The sequence below is a fragment of the Equus przewalskii genome, chromosome 17, assembly GCF_037783145.1.
Source record: "Equus przewalskii isolate Varuska chromosome 17, EquPr2, whole genome shotgun sequence".
NCBI lineage: Eukaryota > Metazoa > Chordata > Mammalia > Perissodactyla > Equidae > Equus > Equus przewalskii.
This window is the reverse complement of record NC_091847.1, coordinates 33,485,017-33,510,346: the sequence shown is the minus strand read 5'-3', so window position 1 is coordinate 33,510,346 and position 25,330 is coordinate 33,485,017. Positions and strand designations below refer to the sequence as shown.

At 39.6% G+C, this 25,330-nt stretch overlaps 1 protein-coding gene across 12 annotated transcripts in view; it reads left to right on the top strand.

Moving 5' to 3' along the window:
• The window catches only part of CACNB4 (calcium voltage-gated channel auxiliary subunit beta 4), a 241,374-nt gene that overhangs the window by 169,634 nt on the left and 46,410 nt on the right, over positions 1 to 25,330 (top strand). For all 12 annotated transcript variants that reach the window (XM_070579765.1, XM_070579772.1, XM_070579766.1 and 9 more), the window contains one exon: positions 23,395 to 23,514. In XM_070579765.1, the coding sequence (XP_070435866.1) occupies positions 23,395 to 23,514 (120 nt within the window). The remainder of the gene's footprint in view (positions 1 to 23,394; positions 23,515 to 25,330) is intronic.

Sequence of the window (25,330 nt, the reverse complement as noted above, 5' to 3'; positions counted from 1 at the left end):
ACCAGAACAGAAATCTACTGTTTCCTCTTGTGGCTCTGCAGGCAAGTTGTATGTGGTTTCAATATTTTGGCTTTCTTTGTTAGAGATGAACTATCATTAAATCCTTTATAGTCCTTAGATAAATATAAATATGCATAATTTCTTCCCTTCAAAAATTTATAATCAAGATTTAAAATTTTTTTAGTTGAGTATTTTAAAATCATAGATTTTCATAGATAGATTTTCAGTTGAATGTTTTATTCCACAATAGGTCTTTTTCAGTGTGAAGCTTTTAAAATAGTCATGAATAATTTTATGCCTTAAGCACTTTTATTCTTCCAAGTGTTCATATAAATAGAGAGTAAACTGGCTTAATTTGTCTTTCTTGATCTCTCATGTATTCCTAACTTTCTTTTTTTCTCTAAAACAAATAGAGAGGGGTTATATCAGGAAATCGTGTATAAGGGGGCCTTCCACACTTTACAAAGGAGATAAGAGGGTGTAATCATAGCAAGAGACCTGAACACCTTAAAAAAGGACCCAGGAATAAATAAGTGAAAGGTAAAAACTTACCTAAAATTTCTTTCTTCCTAAATTTATTCAGCTATTTTTCAAGCATAATACCTGTTCCTTTTTGCTTTTAAATTATACTTAACAAAATACCTAAATCCTTTATGTTGGCACTTTTGCTTTTTACTTAATTAAAGAAAATGGGAAAATATCTAAATTACCAACTTATACTCATTTAAGTAAGGACTATGAGGGAACTTGAGAAAACAGGGCATGAGATTTTACAATCTGTGTCAGAAACCTAGTCCTGTGTCTAGTAACTCTTACTGCCAGGGTCAAAAAATGCCTTCATACATCTGACTTAAATGGCTCCTGCTGCAGCCAGACATGTTTTCTCCCACTCAGCCCTCACTGCAAAATTGCCTGTCCGCAGTTCTGGAGTTTGAGCCATTCAGATTCTTAAAGCATGTTATTTAAAATCTTCCCTTGGTTTTTTGTCTCCAGATTAGTTGATCCAAATTTCTTTGCCATGATCTGTCACCCTGCACATGCTTCATTCAGGATCTTCACTTTCCTCTGCCATGCAGAACCCTGGAACCGGGCAGGGCTAAGGATGCCCGGAGGGCACCTTGGAGGGCCTATTAAGGTATCCTGATGAGCCTTACTCTACTGTACTAACTAGGATAGAATCCTCTCTTCTTTATCATCAAGCAAAAAGTTTAGCTTCCCTTTGCCTGAAAAATAGTCCCTGCATGGTGTCTGCTTTTAAACTTTCCAAAGTGCTCAAGTTCAACACCTCTACCTAAATATACTCCTATCTTATAAGGCCTGGGAACACAGAAATTAGCAGCAAATGAGCTCCTTATTTTCCCCTGTTAATGCCCTATGAACCTTGAAAGGCCTCTTTGCTGAAGTCCAGCTCTCTCTGGTGCCTTTGATGCTTTTCCCACTGTGCCCTCCCTCTCCGGCCTCCCCGCCTGTGTTTTGACAGCAGCAGAGGCCCATCCCACCTGCGGATTCTCCTCCTGCAGCTCTTTCTTCTAACCCACCGCGCCAGGCTAAGCTTCCGGACAAAAGCCTCTTGAAGAATATTTGAGAACTTTTGATTCACATGTAATCCCTTTGAAAAACCAACTCAGGATGCTCTTTATTACCGGTTGTCTTCTTTGCTATCATCTCCACTCTACCTCAGTTTCTTTTATTTAGAAACTTTTGCTGACCTGTTTGAAATATTCTTAGCCCTCCTGAGCCACAGCTGTGCCTGGCAATTGAAGCAGGACGGCACCTGCTGGGTTCTTCCTGGCAGAGACCAGGAAAGGAGGCTGCTGGCCTGTCCATCACATATGAGATGGAGGAAACAGGAAGGATGGCTGAGATGTTCAATCAATCTTTGAAGTAATGTTTCTTATTCGAAATCAAGTCAATATTTGCTTTAGAAAAGCGTCTACTAAATGCACTATGGTATCCTGAATTGGATACTGGGACAGAAAAAAGGACATTAGTGGAAAACTGGTAAAATCTGATATCTGGAGTTTCCTTAATGGTAATGTACCTATGTTAGCTTCTTAGTTTGGACAAATGACCGTGGTTATGTAAGATAACATTGGGGAAAACTAGGTAAAAGGTAACTGGGAACTCTCCGTACTGTCTTTGCAACTTTTCTGTAAATTTAAAATTATTCCAAAATAAAAAGTTTATTTTGAGGGGGCCACAACTCAGCCACTGACCCCCCTACACCCACATAGACACTTTCGGACACATTGGATGGAGTTGGGGAGACTGAGGCAGGAGACTCACCACGCTGTCCTAGGATCCTGACAGTTTCCCCTGGCCCCTCAATGTCCCTTCCCTGCCAAGGTGACTTGTATTTTTTGAGGCTTCTCATAAAATAAAAATAAAGAAGTGTAAAATTGGTATTAGAAAGTTTATTTTAAAAGATAGCATATTTTTCTCTAGAATATTTTGGGTTGCTCCCCTCTCTTTCTTTAGTGGTTGGTATATTAAGGACCTGATTCAAGAAAAAAAAATATTTACATAAAGTACAGCATTAGTATGCAGGAAAGAATTGGCTAAAGCTGTAGCTGATGCATATCCCTAAGGAAAATATCTGACCGTGTATCAGTGCCCTTGCTTGTGCTATTTTTCCTAGCTTCTCTTCACTGCTTATCTGTAAGTTATTTACTTTTACATGTTCCCTCATTCAATAAACATTTATAGAATTAGGTACTGAGCTTCACTCTGAGGGTGAAAAAGAGATGAATTAAAGCATGGCTCCTGCCTGTAAGGAGTGCACAAGCTCGTGGGGAATAAACATGTGGAGAAATAATTATTAAGTAATGTAAGTGCAGTGATATCAAATGTACGAGCAATTTTGATGGAAACTAAGGGAGTCTACAGGGGCTTATCAGAAAAGCATTCTGAAGGTGACTCATCTCTTCTTTCAGGATGTGTAGGAGTTCGGATGAAAGTATTGAAGAGACTTATCAGGGTAGGAATCTTCATGACTGGTTCAGGGAACTGGGGATCTACCAGCTCCCAGCATAGCATGAGGGGAGAGGACAGTGAGTGTTGAGAGGTGAAGCTGGAGAAATGGACAGGAGCCTGTCTTAGGGCCATCCAAATTAAGAGGGCTTTCTGTTGCTGGACAAGACTCTAGTTTTCACCCTTTAAATCATGATCAGATGAAAATAGTAAGACAGCAAAAGATAAAGACCAGAGAATTTCATCTTCCCTTTATTATAGGAGCTCATCCATTACAACAGCTCAGGCATTTCCAGAAAATATGGTTAACTCTGAAGGAGCTGTTCTTGCCATGAAAGGAGTTGGCAGCTTTATTGGTGGATTGATTGCTCTTAGGATCTTACCCTGTGCCCTAGTAGCTGGAAACAGTGGTTTATTTTTAATGTTTATATAGGTAATAATGCTCAGTAATGATTGCAACTTAAACAATAAGACATAAGACAATTATTTTTACCCTTGCAAAGGTTGAAAAATAAATCTTTTGCTTTTATTCACAGGACAACCAATGTCTTCAATTACTTCTCCTTTTAAAAACCCGTGTGTTGAAATATGAGAAGTTCTTTAAAGAGGTCAAGTTCCTTCTTTTTAAATGTTCTTGTATCTTTGATTGCATTTGAATTGAGGATTTCTAAGAATAAAAATGCATTTGAGTAGTTCTTTCTTGATACAGGGTACCAAAACTTTTGGGAGGAAAAAAGCCAATTTTTACACTTTGTATCCCTTGCAGTTCCTGGAGGCTGTTGAGTAGGTAGATGACAGCATGGTGTGTGTATGTGTGTGTGTGTATAGAAACATAGAATGAAGTAGCTGCTTATGCAGAGTTGGAAGGAAAGCAAGGTAGGGTTTTGGCTAAACGTCATTTTTATTTAAAGGAGACCTGACTATATCAGGGTTTACTCCCGTTGAGTTGAATATGAACTTGATGTAAGAAGTTGAATGTTCTTTCAGTTTGTGAGCGGTTTCTTTGGGAAATTACTTCAGGCAGTAAATGATATATTCCCATTTCCTGTCAGTGAATGCTTCTTGACATCTAGCCCTCCTTGCTCTGGCCTTTCTGGTTGGTCTCTTCAGATCTCAACCTGACTCCAGCATCGTTCCCTTGCTGAGGCTGATGATGTTTCTCTGGGAGGTGAAGAAGAACCGTTTGTTAGCTAAAGACCCTGCCTTGATGTAAGGCAACATATGCCAGAAGGAATAAACTGAATCTATATTGCAAGTTATAATGTACATATTTGTGACCATTCTTTGGTATTATTATTTTCCTAAGAGCCCTAAATTGAAGAGTGCAGGTCGTCTACCCAAGACCTGCAAACACTTGGCTTTGACAATCAAATTATCCACCTCTTAAGCCTCTGAATTGTTCTTCTCTGCTGCAGAGTTGGACTTTTAGTTGAAAGATAAATGCACATGTGAAAGGTATGTGTTAGATGGAAGTGAAATGCATTTTGCATTATGTGTAGCATGTGAGAAACTGTAAATTGATGATATAATCTATTATCAAATGGAGTAACAAGGGGTGACAAGCAGCTGGCTGGTGAGAATTCTAGTTTGGGGGAAGGAAATGACCAGTCACAATGGCTGAGCTTTTTGTTTTCTCCTTCTTTGGAGAATGGGTTGAATATTTTAGGTTCATCTGCAGGCCTGTATTGCCTTTAATAGCACAGTATCCTGGCATGCACTTGAACCATGCTGAGAGGCTGACAGCCAAAATGAGCTGGATCATGTTCCCACTTCATTATTTGATTGCAGACTAGAGGGGAAATGATAGTATTCTAGTTCTTCTTTTTGGAAAAGTCTGCATTAAACTTCAGAATGTTTCATTGCCAGATATTGCATAAGGTTCAAATGTAGTTCTTCTCTTCCCACCCAGCTAAATGAAACTGGGAGCCAAAGAGGTGTGTTTACTTCAATTTCAGCTGTTAAAATGTCACTAATTGTTACTGTCTTTATGTTGAATGTCTCAGTGTTCACGATTTATGGGATGTATCTGGATTTCTTTTTTTTACCTGATTAGTAGAAGAAAACAGGAGATTGAATGTCATCACATTTATTATGACAGTAACCAGTGGAGCAACTGGAGTTAGCTTACTTGTAGCTTTTGTAAATTACTCAGTTGTTTGTCAATAATGGGACAGTTCGTTACTCAATTTTGATTGGCTAAGGAATAACAGTGGCTCCATTTCAGCAAATCCTGAAGATTTGAATCTTTAGTAAAATTAATCACAGCTGGAGGAATTCCCAGCTGCACATGTAACTGAAAGTGCTTAACTACCCAATTAATCAAGAATGGATGGGTGCAGTGAAACACAGAATTCAATCTACTTTTGCAGGGATGGTTTTGAAAAATTGGAGGCAAACAATTTTCTCTATTGAATGCAACTCTGAGTGGCTAGTAAAATGCTGTACATTCTTTTTTAAGAGTAATGCAAAGGGATGTTTGTTCTTCCCTCCCTCCCTCTCTTCCTTCCTACACGTATTTATTATATACCTACATGCCAAGCCCATGTTGGAGGCACAAAGATGAAAAGGTGCACTACCTGCCCTTGAGTAGTTATTGTCAGAAAGGTAACTCGGCTACACATAAAAACAATTATAACACAGTGGATGGATGACGTGGATTTTGCCAGATGGACGAGGAGAAAGGGGCCTTTCAAATAAGAGTCAACACTCGGTACAAGGGCAAGGAGCTATCACAGCATTCCCCCTGCTTTATTCAACAAGTGTGTCCTGAGTGCCTACTGTGTGCCACTCTGTATTCACGCTGTGAATGAAGCATGTTTGAAAAAGCATGGAAACCATATTATGACCAGAGTGTGTTGGAGGGAAGGGTGAAAGATGAGCCTGGATGTTGGCAGGGACGACTTAAAATATCGTTTTAATAATGTTGCTCCCAGTTTTGTTCCTCTTTTCGAAGGAAATGAACAGACATTTAAAAATTTTTTGTTCTAGCTTGATGTTGAAATGATTTTGAGTTGATTTAGCACATGTTTGCACCCAGTCTTAGTAAATACACAAAGAAACATACTGAATGAACCATAAACTTAGTAGCCAAGGGTGGAACTAGGCCAATCCATGGCACAGTGAACTGCTGAATTTCTTATCTGGAAACTTCCAAATGGCTACAGGAACATGGGCAAATAGCAAGAGAAAGATTGGAAAACCTCCTGTCTGAAAAGAGAGACTATTAACAATTAACCAGATAGCAGCAACCAAGGGCTCAGACTAATGATCTATATAAAGAAGATGGAGGAGAATTTCACTTATCGCAAATGGTAGGATAAAAGCCGGTGAGAATTACTGTAGGTGTTTAAAAAAAATTTCTACTTGCACCTCATGCAGCAGAGATTTTGAGGTGACTTAAAAGACTGCATAAAGCCAAAAAAAAAAAAAATACAAACTAATAAGCAAAAGATCAGGTCATGGAAAATATAAATTAAGATGGGAGATTGATATCAAGAGATCTAAAACTTAGCACTGAGCTTCCTGGTGGCTGAAGCAAAAAAAAAAAAAAAAATCCATTATAGGCTTCCCATTGTCCATAGGGAGAGCATATCTCAGGACAGATGACTTAATTCTTATTATCTAAAAGACAAGATTCTAATATTTGTGAAGAGCCCTTCTTCATTTAGTCATATGAGGTGGGAGTTGATTATAGATAGCACCCATGTTGTTTTGGTTTTTTTTTTTGGTGAAGAAGATTGTTGCTGAGCTAAGATCTGTGTCAGTCTTCCTCTATTTTGTATGTGGGATGCCCCCACAGCATGGCTTAGACCAGTGGTGTGTAGGTCCATGCCTGGGATCCAAACCGGCAAACCCCAAGTTACTGAAGCAGAGTGTGTGAACTTAACCGCTACACCACCAGGCCTTCCATGTTTTGAGGCACGTTTTCACTGGGGACTTTTCCAGGGCATTCGTGGGGCATTTTAGCTGCAGCGTTTTCATGTGAACTTACATTGGCATTCCATTAAAACCCAAGTAATGATGCTCTCCACTGAGAAGAACGTTGCCAACTTCAGCTGCATGCACTTTATTCTCGTGAGGACTGCTTTTTGACGATACACATAGTGATTTATTTTCTGGTAAAGTTTGGGTGTTCTGACAGTGTAAGCTTCATTTTTCCTTCATACTCAGCATTTTTACAGTATTTCATGTTAAATGGTGATAGGTTCTATTGTAGTTCCAATTCTGTAATGGAGTAATAGAATTTGCAATAAAACCAAGTTCCCTGGAATTCGTTCAGTAAAGCAGTGATTGCTTAAAATGAGAAAGGCTTGTTTCTCAAATCCTTATTCTCAAAATTAATATAAGCCTCAGTCTCTGCCCAGAGAGGAATTTTGCTTGTCCATCATTGTCAATTTTTATGCTCTCTTTGGTTATAAATAACTTCTGGAACAAGTACCAGACCACATTTCAATAGCAATGTTCAAAACTCAATCCACATTCCTATTTAAATCCTTCATGATCTTCTCTAGTAGGAAGGATTGTTTCCTGGTTTTAATTTTGTAGTAGTATAATAGTATTGCCTTGAACCTGCACAGCTTACGTTGGTGAAGAACCTTTTCACAAAATATGAAGTTAATAATGAGGATTTATTGGACTTGTTAGAGTAAAGGACTCAATGTATTTTAAAACTTTCCCACTTTTATTACATTTTCTCTCAGCTCTGATTTTTGTTTCTGCTTGTCTCAGCTGAAAAGAATATAGACGAAATGATGATAGTTTGTTGATGGATTTAACACAGGTTCAAACAACCAAACAAACTGTGAAAAACCCTGGTCTTCAAGTTGAAATGGTTAAATCAAATATGTTTTTCGCCTCCTTTATCACCTTTGGCCAGCATCTAATACAGTGCCCAGCACGCACTGAACAGTCAGTGAATTGCGTGTGTCCCCCATGTCCTGCCGACCATTGTTAGAATAGCATGTTCTTTGCGATGTGTTTCTGTTTTACTGTTGCCTCCCATTTCCCACTGCCATGATCCTGTCAATCTCCCGCTCAGGCTCTGACTCCGTTCTTTCCGCTTCCGCACAGATCTTCCTAGTGCACCCTTTTCTGTCTGAAACTCTGCTACTCAAGTGCAACATCAGCGTCTGCACAGCAAGAGGGCTGCGAACACCTCCTCCTGGCCCTCCGGGTTGCTGTTACCTGCATTTATTTCCGCTCTGCCATTTTATTTCCAACTACTCCCCAACGTGAACCTCTGAACTTCTCATTCCCAACACATAAGGCAAGGCGCTGCTTTCCTGCCTTTGTTCACACTGCCTCTGCCTGTTCTTGAAATGCCTCAGCAATACTTTTCTGACCCCAGCCAGTCCTTAAGATTCAATTCAAGCCCTACCTTCTCCACGGGGCTCATGTGGCGGAGCCACCTCAGAGTGATCGCGGCCGTCGGACAACTCCAAGGGCAGGAGCCCTAATTGCTTTTTTAAAATAACATAGTTCTGGCACTGAATTGCTTTGTTTCATGAACATGTATCTCCTTGACTTGATTGTAAACTGTTTAAAGGCAAGAAACATGCCTTTTACATCTTTAGCATCCATCACACCTCCCACCCCAATAATGACTATAGAGTTGTCAAAATTTGTCATTCTGCAAACATTCCTTTATTTCCCTGCCCTTTGGCTTTGCTGTCCTCTCTGTCTGGAAAGCCCCGTCCTGATGTCTTTTGCTGTACAGCCTGTCCCTGACAGCCCTGCTTAACAAACGCTCACCTTCTCCCAAAGATCTTATGTTCTCTCGAACACGCATTAATCTGTTCTCTCCTATTCATACTTGGGTTTGTATTTTTGTTGCATTGCTTCACATGCTCTCCTTCCTAAGGTGGTTATTTGTATAACTGTCTGCCCCATCAGATAATGAGCTCCTGTTATGCAAGGAACACATCTTAGTCATCTTTATGCCTCCTGTTGCTCTTAGCACAGGTCTTATACATAGTAATTTTTCAACAAGTGTTTGTTAATTCGAATCCCATAGCAGATGACAGACAACGAACTAACGTTGTTAGGGCACCTATGAGTATGGTTGCTGTCTGGAGGGCCACTTACCTGCTCTGTCCTCTTGGGATACCCAGAACCTGGTAACAGCCATCAGTTAGATTCACTTGGTTCACATATATATTTTTAACTACACTTGGAGGGATCCTTTTTTTTGGAACTTCAGGCAATAAAGTGCATATTAAGAATGACCGAAGCTAAACTGTGGGATTAGAATCAAGCAGTTAAGTGTAATTTCACTCCCATGTGTAGCAAGCTGCACAGACTCTGCAAGCTGTTGGCTACTGATTCTGGTCCCTTGTCACTGAGATTGGGTGGCACCCTCACCCTGGAGAAGGTAAGGATCATATCTCTGAGTCTTCTTCTTTCCAGGGCCCTTGTGCAGCACTGTTCACTGCTCCAGTACTGTTCTGTTTCTCAGGCCACCTCCACTGGAAGGTTCCTTCCTCATCAGAAGCCTTTTGATTCAGAATGAGGCAGAGGACTCTTGGTGTTTGTGTCTGCATTTGCCCTAAATTCCTCATTAAAGTACCGAGTCTCCCTGAACTGAATTTCTTGACTCGTCTCTCTGGTTCCCATTACCCGTGCATAGGTGCTCACAGCCTGGAAAGGTGGAGATGCCTGTCTCCTCCGTATCAGCCTGCCCCATGCTGGCTGTGGTTCTCAGGGTCGTCCTCTTCTGCACTGTGGGTTTCTCTGAGTTTTGTCATGGCAGCACGGAAAGAGTTTTATACGCCCTGAAGTATTGGAGGAAAGAGAAGAGCTTTCAGGATGAGCCCAGTGAGGAGAAAGCTTTTCCACTGAATGGACATCCTGTATCTCATGTTTTGTTATGAACCCTACTTCTCTTCTCAGGCCCACGCCTCACCTGAACTTGAGTTTTGCGCTATAACTATCATCACACCTAACAGAGACTATAGGATTTTGGTACTCAAATACTTATTAATTTATTTCAAATCCAGCCTTTGAATGATAAATGTATATGGTTCATGAATTTTTTCCTTATCTATTAAGATGCAGAGTGAGAGTGATAAAAAAAAGACCTATTTTTAATAAATTCACCACAGCTTTAAAACAGGAGTGTTTTCGTTTTTAAGCATGTATTTCAAGGAAGCAAAAAGAGTGAGAAAACAGAGAAAAAATAAAATGTATCTAAGTAAAGCAACCGCTGCCTTATTTTCCTCATTGAAATGACAAAAGGGCATACTCTGTGATCAGAGAACTCATATTCTGCTTTTAGAAGGGAAAAGAATGTCTTGTCTCTCAGAGGTGACTCTTTGAACCCATTTAGGACTCTAAAAATTTCTGATGGATCGGCTCATTTTATTGACAGGGCTGGCCTTGAAACCTGGGGTGTGGGTAGGTTAGCAGAGGACATGACTGTGCTCTGTGACTGGTCACTGCCCCTAGCATTAACTTTTTTTTAATCACTCTTTTTTTATCACTCTCACTCTGCATCTTAATAGATAAGGAAAAAATTCATGAACCATATACATTTATCATTCAAAGGCTGGATTTGAAATAAATTAATAAGTATTTGAGTACCAAAATCCTATAGTCTCTGTTAGGTGTGATGATAGTTATAGCGCAAAACTCAAGCTCAGGTGAGGCGTGGGCCTGAGAAGAGAAGTAGGGTTCATTAACTTTTTTTTTGTTTGTTTGATCCAAACATCTTGAAATGGGTGCTGGAGTCTTAAAGAGGAGGGCCACCACATCAGTCCTAGCTAGCGGACACATCACTTGGAGCTGCCAGGAAGCTCAGAGTAGAGAGTGGGTCAAGAGCATCATCCCCACATGCAAAGGACAGCAGTGTTGTTCATGGTTCTCTCTGACAAAAAACCAAAACTGACCATCTTCAGGTTATTCCTAGAGAGGGAATGCTTCCGGAGTAAACACAGCTTTTGCAGACAAAAGAAGAATCCAGTCAACTTGACTGTGAAATTTTCATTTTAGCCAATACCTTTCGTTGTTTCAATCAAAGTTCTTACTAGAGCATTTAATTCCTCCTCGCCTTGATTAATTTAAGTTTTACATCTCTATCCATTTTTTAGAGGAGTTAAAAATAGCAACTTGGGCTCACCCACGAAACAAAGAACCAGGAGAGATCCATCAGCTGAAGTGTACTTGCTAACTGTAAGTTCAGTGCTTACACTGTTTGTTCCAAGTGTGTAATCTTCATAGCAGTTCCGTAACTTGGATTAATATGCTCCTTTTCAGAAAGGGAACTGAGCATAGGAAGACTAAGTATCTTGTCCAAAAGCAAACATGTAGTAAGTGGCAGCCTTAGCGTTTCAACCCAGCAGTCTAGCTTCAAAGCCAAACTCTGAACTGCTTATTCTATTCCAGCTGTCATAAGAATAATCGCTCCCTCTCCTTATGTTTCCTAATGAAAAATAAAGGTGATTAGAATAAATAAAATGATGGTATCACTCCCAGACTCATTCTAATTGAAAATTTTATCTCTTAACTTTTTTTTTGTTTGTTTGATCCAAAAGTTTCTAACAGAAGAATGAGCAGATGTGGATTTCCTCTCTGACCACTCTGGGTGTATTAATGACCTAGTGGATAGGCCTGAAGGAAGGGGAGAGAAAATCCTTGAGTTTGATAAGTTCGATAAGGGGCATCACATTCTTAGAGTTGATTGTGTGTATTTTGATGTCAGTTCAAATGAATGCTCCATCACCAAGCACTTGAAGACCTAATTCCTGGCACTGTGAAGACATCTTTAAGAACAGACCTCAGAAGAATCTTAGAGATCATTCAAAAGATGCTCTTGCCTGAAATGCTCGTCTTGGCTTCACTAGGTAATGGCTGGGTGACTTAGGGCATGTGGCTTGACCCGTCTGTAAGACTGCAAGAGAGCTTTGGAGAGAAATCAAGATAATACACTGGGAGTGAACATAGCATGCTCAGTAATTGTTAGTTCAACCTAAATGCAGAAAGAGAGAGAGAAGGAGGCAGAGAGAGAGATTGATTCTACTTCTTTTGTGCCTCCAGCCTCTGTGATCTGCTCATCCAGCAGTGCCTACCAGCATCTCTGCTGGGGTTAGTTATTAGCTATTTGCAAGGGCTTTAGAGTCAATCAGATCAGAGTTCACCACACTTCACCACTTGTATGACCTTGGGCTTATTATTGGTGTCTCTAAGCCTTGTTTATTTTAGTGGGGGTAATGAACTCTACCTCTTTAAGATTTTCTGGTGACTAAATTAGATGACATCTGTAAAGTGCTGTTTTACTCTGATTAAAGCCTCATTTCCTAGTGCCAAAGGTTGAACTAAGAATAAGTTCTTTTCTTCTAAACTAATGAGCTCTAACACAGAATTATCAGATGGAAGTCAGGAAACAAGCCTTGCTTTCCTCTCCTCCCACTTCTGAACACATTGGGGAGGAAGGGCACTATGCCAGGGAAGCGTATGGGCTCTCGCCACTCCAGACTCCAAATGGGGTTGGTCCATGCTCCTGGGGAGGGCTGGGTGCTATGTAGTCACTATCAAGGCCCCGAAGAGCAAAGGACGGATAGGAAATGTGTAAGGAATACAGTGGCCTGGAGTACAAGCCCAGTGACATTAAACTGCTGGAGGATTCCTTCCTCTGTGGAGGTAACTAGGGGCAGGCGTTGCTCTTACCTAAAGCAGTAGGCATTCTGCATGTGCTTAAGGGACCCACCACATCTCTCAGATACCCTCAAATCAGTCATGTCTTGTAATTCAAAAATAGCATTTGTATCCAAATTTAAACTACTACACTAAGTTATATCATCTTATTTTTAACTTAAGACCTGCAGGCTTTACAAATTTAGGAGATTATCTGGTGACCAAAGAGAAAAACTCACACTAACCTAGCCTTTGTTGGAGCCCCCAGACGTTTCATAGGGGTTGTTTTCCAAAGGCCACAATTAATAAAAGTACTTAACACTAATCACGGGACATAATAAGTACCCCATAAATCATAGTGTTTTTTTGTTTTTGATATTATAATGATTACTAATATTTAATATTGTCTATCAAAATCATCATTTGAGTTTAATGCAAGTGATTTCAAGCTACATAACATTTTGTAAAAAAGGTACATATTTATTTACATTATATATACAAATATGTAAATGTATGTATATAATATTATTTTTTTAATTAGTCAAGGTAAAAATTCAAACCATACAGAAAGGTATAAAGTGAAATGTAAGTTTATTTCCCTCCTTCAATATATATGTATATTAACATATATTACCACATAATAGACTCTCAATGTATTTATTTTAACACAATTTTAAAACAACATGCTAGATTATTTTACAATTTGATCTTACGACTTAACAATTTTACATGTAATTATTTAGGGGTCTGTGTCATTCTTTTTAATGTCTACATCCTATTCTGTTTTATGAGTGAGCCATACTTTTGAAAAACATTTCTTCTATGGCTAACATTTAGATTCTTTCTGACTTTTTTACTATCATAAGTAACACTTTAGTGAATATTCCTGTATATATATTTGTACATATATATTTGATATAGGTATATCTGTAGGTTAAATTTCTTTAGGTAGAATGGCTTGGTTAAAATTTATGTCTATTTTAATTTTGATTGTTTTTGCCGAATTACCTCCAAAAATATTATACCAGTTTACATTCTTACCAACATTATGTGTCTGTTTACCATATCTTCACTAGTACTGGGTATTATCAAATGTTTTGATCTAATAGGTGAAAGTAGTATCATATTTTAATTTGTATTTCTTTACTTAGGAAAAAGGCTGAACCTCTTTTCACGTGTTCAGTGCACATTCTTGTTCCTTTTTCTGTTTCCTAACTGTTTTTATTCCTTTCCCATGCCGTGGGTGAAGAGGTAGGTTGTTCATCCCTTTCTTATTAATTTGTTAGAGCTCTTTGAATATGAAGAACGTTAAACCCAGTTCGCTTGTGACAATTTTTTCTTTTATTGTCATTCACTTTTTGACTGATGAACTTTTTTTCCTAGAGAAATGTTTAAACTTTTTCTGTAGTCAAATTTGTCCATCTTTTCTTTTCATTGCTTCTGCACATTTTGGCATACTATTTTAAAACTTTAGCCATAGTTTCTGGTAGTAGTGGGGTGTGTGTATATATGTTACATATATACGTATATATAATTATATATGTATATAATTTTGCCTTTAAATCTCTTCATCTGTAATTCATTTTTGTATAAGAGATAAAATAGGGATCTGCCTTTTTTTTCCATTTGGCTAGCTAAGTTTCTCAAGACTGTTTATTGAATAATCACTCTTTTCCCATTGATTTAAAATATTTCCTGTATCATGTATTATCGATATATAGGGGTTGATTTGTTGTCTCTGTTATTTCATTGATCTGTGCCAATACCAAACATTTTTAATTTCTTTAGTTTTATATTGTTTTAATATCTGTTTAAAAAGGCTAATTCTTCTTTATTCTAACATTTTTTCTGAAAAATGTTTGAGTATTAATTTTTCCAAATCAACTTTCATATCATTTTGTCAAGTTGGCATTGACTTTGTTTTTTACTGTTCTTTCCAGCGTGGTTTCCAGCAATGCCTGGAGGCAGGAAGTGTATACTTCCTTTGGGTGAAGTCTGGGCATTGCTAGGCACTGCATTTATGTTTTTCTCCCTCCCTCTGAGGCCTCCTCATTCACTCTTCATTCGGTGGATAGTTTTAAGCTCCTGTGAGGTGCAAAGCTTTGTGCTGGGCCCTCTGAGGACAACAAAAGCTGATAGATGAGACATGAGCTCCACCTGAGTCGGTGTGCGAGCTTCACTCTGGCTTCTGTTATACCTGTAGCCGTCTCTAGGGGAAGCATGTCTGTTCTTGAGACACACCTACGTTCTTTTAGCTAACACGCCTTCCCTTAATAAGGAACTTTATGAATAAGAAATATTTCCAAAGAATTAAAGATAATTTTTCATCAAACAGTTTCTGAGTCTACAGAAATGACACGCGAACGGGTTCAAGTTCTTTCTCTACTTTCTTCTTCTCTTTTAAACCAACCTATAGTATTCCTGCCTTTATATGCCAGAAGGGGAAGTCTTTTTTTTTTCTTTAAAGATAAAAGTGATTGCCTGAAGCTACTTTCAGCAGAAACATATTTACTGTTATGGTATCTCTAATATGACTCTCAAGAAAATTGACCACAATGTAAAAGTAGTGTTTTGTGGGCTACATTGTAAACCATTCTCAGGGAATGTGAGATGGAAGCACTTCTCAGTCAATCGCTTTTCCAGAACAGTCATAGAGGTCCACATTTACAAGAAACTATTAGTCTCCTCATCAGTATGCAGCTCTGCATCTACCGGCAGCACATGCAGGATTTCCCGAGCAAATACTGACATTTCCTTCTTAATATCTCTGCTGAAACTAGATTAGTGCAGCTCGAGCTGCTGCCCTTGAGTGAAGACCTTGTGCTGTGGCTAATGCTTACAGGTGCCAGCCCTGGAATCAGCCAGGTGTAGCTGCCCAGGCACTCACGTGTGTCACATGGATTGGTCAGAAGCTCTCTCTAAGTTTTGACCAGGCAGGGCTGGTTCCTGGGGTGGCTGCTCAATGTCCCATGATGTTTTTTCTGTGGCCTGTACGTGGTAAAGCTTGATTGCTTGAGGCCACCTTCTCCCAGCTGATAATCACCTTCCCTTTCTCAGAAGGAGAATGAGCTCCATAATCTCACCATCCCTACCATAAGGATAAAGTTCTTATTGAATGCAAAAAATGATCATGACTTCTTTCAACATCTGTTACTCTTTAGTCTCACAGAAGGGTTTTGATTTATTGCTAATTGTGTTCATTGATGTAGTACTTCTTACATATTTGTACAATATTATGCACTGATTATCAAAGCAGTTTTTGCCAAAGGGCATCCATATAAGGTAATCTTTGTCTTTTTTTGTTCTCCCAGCGTATTAGGTTGAACTACATAAAATTGCAATTCTTATAGTAACCCAATATAAAAGGAACATGCCACCTGTTACCACCATGACCATTGATTTAACTTGTAAATCTGCTGTTAGCCCACATTTCAACTTCTCTTTTCCCACAAGCACCTAAGGGGCCTTGGCTGGTACAGATTTCCCATCCGTTTCCATCTGGACCTTTTTGTCCCCTCCCTCTTTGTATTGTGAAGTCAGTTGAAATTCTTCTGCTGTTATTTTATCTTCATTAATGGGGCTCCTTGGACTGGCAGTTGAAAGAAATACCTATCCAAAATCAGGCAATTACAGAATTGCCAAACTAGTCAATGTAAGAAGAAGGGTAAAGTTGGCTAAGTTTTCTAAATGAATATTACTTCCTTTTAAGTAAATTCCATAAAACACTTATAATAGAACCCATTAATTTGGATTCCATTAGTGAGAGAATTCAGACAAAGCCTGTACTTTGTTTTTAACAATATATTTATATATAATTATAATTGAATTATAAGAAATAATCTGTAAAGTAGTGTAAACACAATTGGAGGAGTTATCACTTAAGAGAAAAAGAAAACTCTTAAGGGTCCCTTAGAATCTCCTACCAGTAACTAAACTGCTGAGTGAAAATCCTGTCTTTAAAATAGAAGCTCAAAGAAATTCACAAACCAAAACCTTGATAATCTAGAGATACCGTGTGGACTTAAAAATAGCAAATATGTCTTTTGAAAAGCAGTCTGCAGCTCACTTTCCATGTTCTCGGATTACTGTTTATTTACCTACATCCATCATTCCAAATTAGTGAGATTTTGGTGCATGAACAATGTTAACAAAATATTGCAGAATGTTGTTTTGTTGTACTGAAGGCAACTAAAATGTTTGACATTTTAATGTAAGTTTTTGCATCAGATTTTGTAGGGGAAATGAAAAAAAAGAGTCGGCCCCCACTCCTGCCCCTGCGTGGGGCCCTCTGATAGTGTCGGGGAAGTTCTTATTGCCTGTCTGAGCCTCAGATGCTTCATCTTTAAAATGGGGATAATCATAACCTACTTCATCGGATTGATGTGATAATTCAGAGTCCATAAGTTAGTGACTCACATAAAGCGACAGATGAGTAAACATTCATTCTCTTCCCCTTCTCTTTATGGCCTTATAAGAACATACTCCTGTGTTGCCCTTGACTGCTCTTTGAAGCATAAAAATGAAGCTTAATCAGATTAATGGCTGCGATTGAACTTTAGGTCTTCTGTCCAATAAAAGTGGACTGCAGTGGTTATTAAGCAGAGCTTGTTTTATTCTTTCAACTCACATTTTTCAAGACCTCCTATTTACAAGAAACAGTACAAGATAGCTTAGAGCAAAGTTAAGTTGTCATCTCTAAGGTATAATTTCAAAAGTTCCTTGTTCTGCGAAAGTGCTGGAAATGTATACATTATCCAGTGCTCTGGGTTAAGCCATTTAAAACCACAACCCTAAAAAAAAGATCTCAACGTTATAGGGGTGGGATTGCTAACAATGAACATCACATCAAGTAAGCATAAACCTTGGTCAATTAACCAACTACCCTGGAAGAGCTTAAAATCATGGAACAAAGAATAGATAGATTTTGATGGGAATGAGAGTGCCTTTGTTTCAGCAAACTTGAGGTTCTCCTGTGTGCCAGACCCTGCCCAGGCCTGTATACTTGGAGACGCAGCCTGGACCTTGCCAGGCTTGGTGCCCTAGCAAAGAGCTCTGGATGTGTTTGGAGAAAAAGCATCTGCAAGAAAGTGAGAGGCTGGCCTGTAAAGATAATGGTCGCCTAAGAGACCTTTTTACCCAGGGCAGCTTTGTGAGTGGGTTATTCACCCATCCACCCTGGGAAATCCGGGAAAGCATTGAATGAAGGGCTTTGTTCCTTCTGCCGTGTGGAAGAGTGCATCGTCAGGTCATTGCGAGCTCAGTGGAGAGACAGGCTCAAATCCATTGTGGGGTTATATGTTTCTCTGGACGTTCCACTGTCACTTAGTCCATTTAATTCAACTATTAAAATAACCAAATTTATACCCAAGTTTAACATTTACTTGCCTGATCTGGAAGTGAAACTGACATTTGGAGTGTCTAGTACTGCGCTAGTTACACATGTGGGGTATTTAAATTTAAATTAATTAAAATGAAATGAAATTTTAAAAATTTAAAAATTAAATTTGAAATTCAGTTCTTCGCTCTCACTAGTCACATTTCAAGGGCTTCATAACCATAGGTGACTAGTGGCTACCATATTGGACAGTGCCTATACAGAGTATATTCGTCATTGCAGAAAGTTCTCTTCAACAGCACTGCTTTAGTATGTGCCAGCATTATGCTTGTACACTATGCTGTACCATGTATCTTGTTAATTCCCAAAAATAACCCTGAAGGGTTTTATGACCATTTTGCAAATGAGGAAAGAATCTCAGAAATGTTCAGCAGTTCTCCTCTCAGGTAGTGGCCACTACAGAACCTGACAGATGGTCAGTGTCCAGCGAATGAATGGACAGCTAAGCTAGGAAGTGAGGGTCCCACTGACCATGACTGACAAGACTGACCATGAAACCCAATAGTTCCGACAATAGCAAGGTTCTATCCAGTATTAATGCATTTTAAAATCAAACATTTGTATAGTCTCCCTTCTCTTTGCTCTAATTTCATGACATATCTAAATACTAAAATTACTCATAAAAAGAGAAAGTCTATTTAAGTTTAAAAAGGATAAGTGGATAACCGGGTCTAGAGGTGGGAATGGAGAGTGACTGCAGATGGGCGCGAAGTTTCTTTGGAGGTGGTAGAAATGTTCTCATATTAGATTGTGGTATAAATTGTGTTCTATAAATTTGTAAAAACCATTGAATTGTACATTTAAAATGTGTGAAAATTATGATATATGAATTATACCTCAATAAAGCTTTTTTTTTAAGATTTAAAAAATTTTTTCCTTTTTCTCCCCAAAGCCCCCTGGGTACATAGTTATGTCTTTTTAGTTGTGGGTCCCTCTAGTTGTGGAATTTGGGATGCCACCTCAGCATGGCTTGATGAGCAGTGCCATGTCTGCGCCCAGCGTTGGAACTGGTGAAACCCTGAGCCACCGAAGTGGAGCACGCAAACTTAACCACTTGGCCACGGGGCTGGCTCCTATAAAGCTGTTTAAAAAAAAAAAAAAATGATATAAATCCCAGAACTCTAGAGTAGCCAAAAAGTTAGTGTTGAAAAATCTGCCAGGGGCTGGCCCCATGGCCGAGTGTTAAGTTCATGCGCTCTGCTGCAGGTGGCCCAGTGTTTCGTCGGTTCGAATCCTGGGCGCGGACATGGCACTGCTCATCAAACCACGCTGAGGCAGCGTCCCACATGCCACAACTAGAAGGAACCACAACGAAAAATGTACAACTATGTACCGGGGGACTTTGGGGAGAAAAAGGAAAACAATAAAATCTTTAAAAAAAAAAAGAAAAAGAAAAATCTGCCAAAAACTTTAATTAGTGAGTCAAAGATTAACTGCTGGCATTTCCTGAATTTCCCCCATGATAGTGAAAGAAATGATGTTTCATCTCAAATCAAGCACAGGGAAACTCTACAAGGTATGTATTATTATCCTCATTTCACAGGGGAGGAAATTGAGACTCAGAAAGTTAAATTAGCTTGCCCGAGATCCACAACCAACAAGAACTGGCAACAGTGTCAAACCCAATACTGCTTGGCCCCAAAAGCCATGGCGGCTCTCCCACCTACATCATGCCCCCTTTCTCTGGCATGAGAAGAAGCCCTTCCATTGTTCGACTTGAGATCACTTTCCTTCTCCCAGGACAACAGTAAACTGATTTTCTAATGTTTCCATCGGCGTTTTGTATTTTGTACTCAAGAAGATTCATGAAAAGCATGAGGCTGGAATCTGTTTTCAATATTGAATAAGAAAGAAAAAGGAGTCTGGGCCTTATGTTAATGGAAAGATACGGGTTTCTTTCTTTTGATGTTCAATAGGGTACATTATTTTATAGCTTTTAAAATGACATATATATATATGAAGAGACTTGGAGCAATGGTTTCCCTTTTTTTCCCAACTTAGTTGGTTCATTGGAGACTCCAAGATGTGACTTGTAATGGTGTCTGCTTAGGAATTTTTGAGAGACTAGCCACTGTGCTGCCTCTTGCACGTGGCTTAACAGCCCAGGTTTGGCTCAGTTGATACATTGGTTAGCTCGCTCCTTGCCTAATTTATGAAATGGAATTCTGGAAAATGAAAAGCTGGTGAGATTGCAGTTTCCAACTTTGACCAGAATTAGTAACCTTTACGTCTTCAGTTCTGTCCTCTTAGCATCCAGCATTATTTTCTTCTTGCTATTTCCCTGTTTATGATCATAAATGTTTAACCAGATCCTGGAAAATCCTGCTGCAAACCTCCAGTCTTACTTACCAAGTCTGCTATAGCCCCTTCCCTTCCTGATCTTTCTTCTTGTCCAGCCCAGCAGTCTCCTCTTGCCTCTCTGGCTCTCTTGCTCTTCTCTCTGTGCCTTTGTAAATATCCTGGATCCTTTTCTTTTCCTTTTTCCTTCTTTTCTCCTGGGATATGTCTATACTCTCTTTTAACCAATTGAAGCAAACTAAAAATAAATAAAAACAAGAAAACAATTCTGTGCCAAGCCAGCAGAATATGTCTATGGACCAAATTTGGGCTCTTGATGTTGGACCTCTGCTTTCCCTAGGACCGAGAGAGACAACAGCAATCATTTCCATATTCAAAGAAATGTAGATGTCATTGAAAAAAACCCAGAGTAAGCATTGTGGTGATATAAGGCTGTAATTATGAAGATGGATATCACAGTGCTTTATTTTTCTCTCTACCAGTATTCTTAGAAATAGAGAAGTAAACAGAAGCTTCTGCTTTTACATATTGGGCAATACTAGAGCTTTTAAGTGATTTTGAAATTCTTACAACCTTGTTCACATTTCAAATAAAATTCATTTGCAGGAGTCCTTCAGTCATTTTTTGTGCGCTCAGAGATGACTGAATGCCAGGATTTGAAAAGTCATTAAGGTAGTTTCAGGAAATTAGCCATCTCCTAGTGTCAACAGTAGATTGTGGATTTTAGCTGTTTGACTCACTGCTCCAGAGGGCAACCTGCTTTCTTGTGAATTGTAATCATTAGCCTTCCTCAGCACGTGTTTCCAAAACAAGGCAAGTGCCTCCTTCCATGATCACTTTAGGGTCCCGACATCTTCACGCAGCCAGTCCACCACCTTAAAATGATTACTGTACATATCGCATTTCAGCAAAGTATCACCTAGAACTAACTCAAAACTGTTTTCATATATATTTTAGAAACGTTATTTCTTTTCTCTCTTACTCTGGATTTTATGTACGGTACCATAATTTGGACCAAAGATGTGTTCTGAGAGAACTCTCTGTTTTGAAGGATTTCAATGTAGCTCTTTTTTAAAGCAATGAATGCATCTATAAAATGGTCACCCTGTATTTATCCATTTTGTAGGTCCAGATTTTTGCCCGGTAGATTTGCACAGAGGAATTTGGTTATAATTTGATTAACAAATGTATTTCCTCTGTAAAGAGTACTTTCAAAAGTGCTGCATAAAAGGCGTAGACTTGGACACGTTGCAGTTATCAAACTTAGAGTGTAATTATTTTGCAATATATAAGTGTTTCAAATCAACACATTTACACAATGTTATATGTCAGGTATATCTCAACAAGCTGGGAAAAAAAAACTTACAATGTTTTCTATGCAGTAAATACTATAAGAAAAATGGATACATTTTAAGATGGGCTTTTGGCCATATATATGTTATAATTGAGTTGAAAAAGGCTTAGAATCTCAATTCATTTTTTAAAATTTAATGTAGAAATGTCAGCACTAGAAAACGGGGGTGAGAATGGCTGTTTATTATGTGCCTACTATGTGCCAGATCCTGGAGTAAATATTTTATTATCAAGCGCAGCTCAGTGTAGGGTTTGAAACTGCTGGCTGTAAGGCCGGAGTATGGAAGTTTGAATCCCAGCTTCCCACTGCCGTAAGGATTCAGTGAGATAAGGTGTGCAAAGCACCTGGTCCCATGCTGGTGCTATAGTGAGGGCTCAATAGATGCTAGCTGTTCCTTATGTCTTATGTCATTTAATCCTGTGAAGCAGACAATGTCACATTGTACAGATGAGAAGACTGAGGCTTGGAATGATCTAGTAACTTGTGTAAAGTTTTCAAAAGTGAGTTTTGGAGGCAGAATTTAGAACCAGGGTTCTACTGGGTACCCTGATAAAACCTCTAACTAGGAGTTAATTGTTCTAGACTGCCAGGAAAATCTGTGCTAGGATGTTTTATGGTGGGAGAGATCACCCCAGCTAGAATGATACCCTTCACTGAGAGGCAGAGCTACCCTTACAGGCAGCAAATTCACGGATAATGTATAAGCAAACAGACCCTAACATTTCTAAGTTTAGAAAAACTTCCGAAGGGCCCATTTCAGCAGACAGCCAGTCTTAGAGTTCTTTTTTTTGTGATGGATAGCAAATTCTCAGCTATATGGATAGGTCTATGCTTTTCAAAACCTGTGCATGATTTATGAAACATGCCTATCGATACTTCTGCTGTGTAAATATCATCATCTATGCAAATATCAGCTTCTAATGCCAGCTTAAGGAATTTGTAAGGATGATGTTCCTTTAGCAACCAGAAGGCAAACTTCCAGGGTTGGGTTCTTTTGTTTATTTGTTTGTTTTTTATTTTCATCTCTTCTTATGGAGTGAGCACCAAGAGATGAGGGGCACCCCCAGTCCCTTGGCCGTATTACTCAGGCTGGATTTCAGTGTTATTCAAATAGCCATTCTAGGCATGGGCTTCATTTGAGGACATCCTTGTTTTCATCCTCAAGGTTCATGGCTTGGTGGCCATGGTGACCAAGTGTGGCTGCTGCAGGATGATTGAAGCTTTAATAGTGAAAGAGTTCAATGGTGTCAACATTGGAACTGGAAAATCAGTTTACTATTGCAGGCTTCTGCTTTGCTGTGTTAAAATCTTAGACAAATCGATCATCTGTAACCCAAGATACAGATAGGATTTAGCTCTTGTAATAGGCTGAGTCTCTTTTTCGTTTAGATGTATGTATAGAAGAGAGAATGAAATGAAACTCCAGTTCCACAAATGAATATGGGCTTAATATAAAGATAGCACAAAACAAGAAGAATTGGGGCTGAATATCACATAATTTTCATTGCAGTTTACTTCCTAGCACTTAATCTAGTCAAAATATTTTCCTTCACAACATTGCTACCTTCCGAATTACTCAGACGCTTAACTATATTCTGCCGTCTAAATTTGTATCTGCAAAAAGGCACAGACCGTATGCATCAAGTTCTATGCAAATGAAAAGAACTCTCTCCAGGATGCTGTAATGGATGTGACACTCTAAGAAGCTCCACATCACCTCATTTAAACTACTCCGGGTTTTCCTTTCCAGGGTTCAGCGGATTCCTACACAAGCAGGCCGTCTGACTCTGATGTCTCTTTGGAAGAGGATCGGGAAGCGATTCGGCAGGAGAGAGAGCAGCAAGCCGCTATCCAGCTTGAGAGAGCAAAGGTGACTGTCTTGTTCCTCTTTGGTTCCAAAGTGGCATGTTGCTCAGCAGGTATCAGCTACTCTTCCCCTGCCTCAGATTTCTCTGGAATAATCATTTTATGATCACCCTGATCAGGTACCACATTGCAAGCTTCCCTGATCCTTTGAACCTAAGAGAGGTTAGTAGCATTCCCAGGGTGCCATTTCCTGAGACACTGACCCTTCGTCCTTTCGTGTTTGATTTGGTGGTGAAAATTATTGGTCATCTCCCAACTTAGCCATTGTGGCCAGTAGCAAGCTTGTCACTCCCGATGTTGGCAGAGAGCCTTCTGAGGTCCTGGCTCTCCACCTGGTCTCCATGACATCAGCCTACCTTACAGGCCACACGTGCACTAGTGTTCTGTGGGTCTCCACATTGGTCTCTCTGCTCTTCCTTCTTGGTTTTAATCTGCCTTCCCAGATTCAGCGTGAAGTTCAGAACTTGAACAACTATTAGCATTTCAGCAAAGATGAGCAATAAGAGGCATTGCCAAAATGGACCTTCGCATGCTCCACAGGGAGAGGCCCGCATCGGCGTGTCTGCACCCACAGGAGGCAAGAAGGAACAAACTGCATTTTTGAGTGTTAGAACCAGAAGAGTCACTAGAGACCTCCTATTCGGTGTCTTTCCTACCGTTTTTTTTTTTTTAAGCACAGACCCTTTTGTCAAATGAAAGTGTATGCAAATATAAAACAGGGTTCATGTCCGCCTCTCCATGGCAGACTCCTAAGGCACATTGATCCAATCTTTCTAATTTTTGGAAGAAAAACCGAAGCTCAGACCAAGAGAATTCCTTCTCTTTTCTATTTTTCCAGTAAAATCTTTAAAAAAGCAGTAAGAGGAGAATGTTGCAGGTGGTGAGGTGTCTGCCTTTGCTCTGGCACCCGCCGTCTCTGTGCTTGGCTGGCGGAAGGGGTGTTGGGGCAGTGCCTGTGAAGGGACATCAATGAGACTCTTAACTCGGGTCCTTCCTCAACTGTTGCTCCCCTGTCAGTTCCCAGCATGAGTAAGTGAGCCAACAGCAAAGCAACCCAGGACTGCAGGAACCTCATATGCTCATTTGTGGCTGATTTTTGTTTTAGTTTTCTTTCAGAGTCTGTTTTGTGGCCACTGTGGTCACCCAGATGTCACTGGCAACACTATTAGCTTAGGCTGGTGATTTGCTTAGCTGCCGAAAGGCTGTGTCAGCCCAAGAGCACTTTCTGGGGAGGAATTTGTCCAACAAGAGTTTCAGACCCAGCTTTTGCTCGATCGAGAGAAGGTGATGTGTGAGCAGCCCCACCCTTCTTGTCTACCCCTGACTGACCTTTCTTTTCTCTGGCAGGGCAACGTATTCTGTTGAGGGGGATTCCACACAATTTAAGATCTGCAGCTATTTCAAAAATATTTATTTTACTCCTCCACTACCTTTTTGTTTAAGACCCAGCACACATTTCCTGTATCCCAAGGGTGGGGATGTCTGTTATCATTTAGAATAACATAAGTTTTATAACTAGAGGACAAAGCAGGCTGCCCTTCCTTGCCTTTCTATCCCTCCTAATACTTTAGGGCATGGTGCTTTGGGTGGTTGGAAGATACCACAGGAGGGGGAAATGGTTGGGCTGCTAGGAATGAATCATTTTCAGAGTCATCTCTGTAGCTTTCTCAATGCTGCCTGGGAATGTGAAACCCATTAGAGATCCCTCTTTGGAAAGTGATTTCCTGTACTGCCTGGTACTGTCAATTATCTTATTGTACTTTTCAATATGAAAAGTCCTCCTCTGTTTTCTTCCTCCATCCTTATCCTGTGGTTCTGTC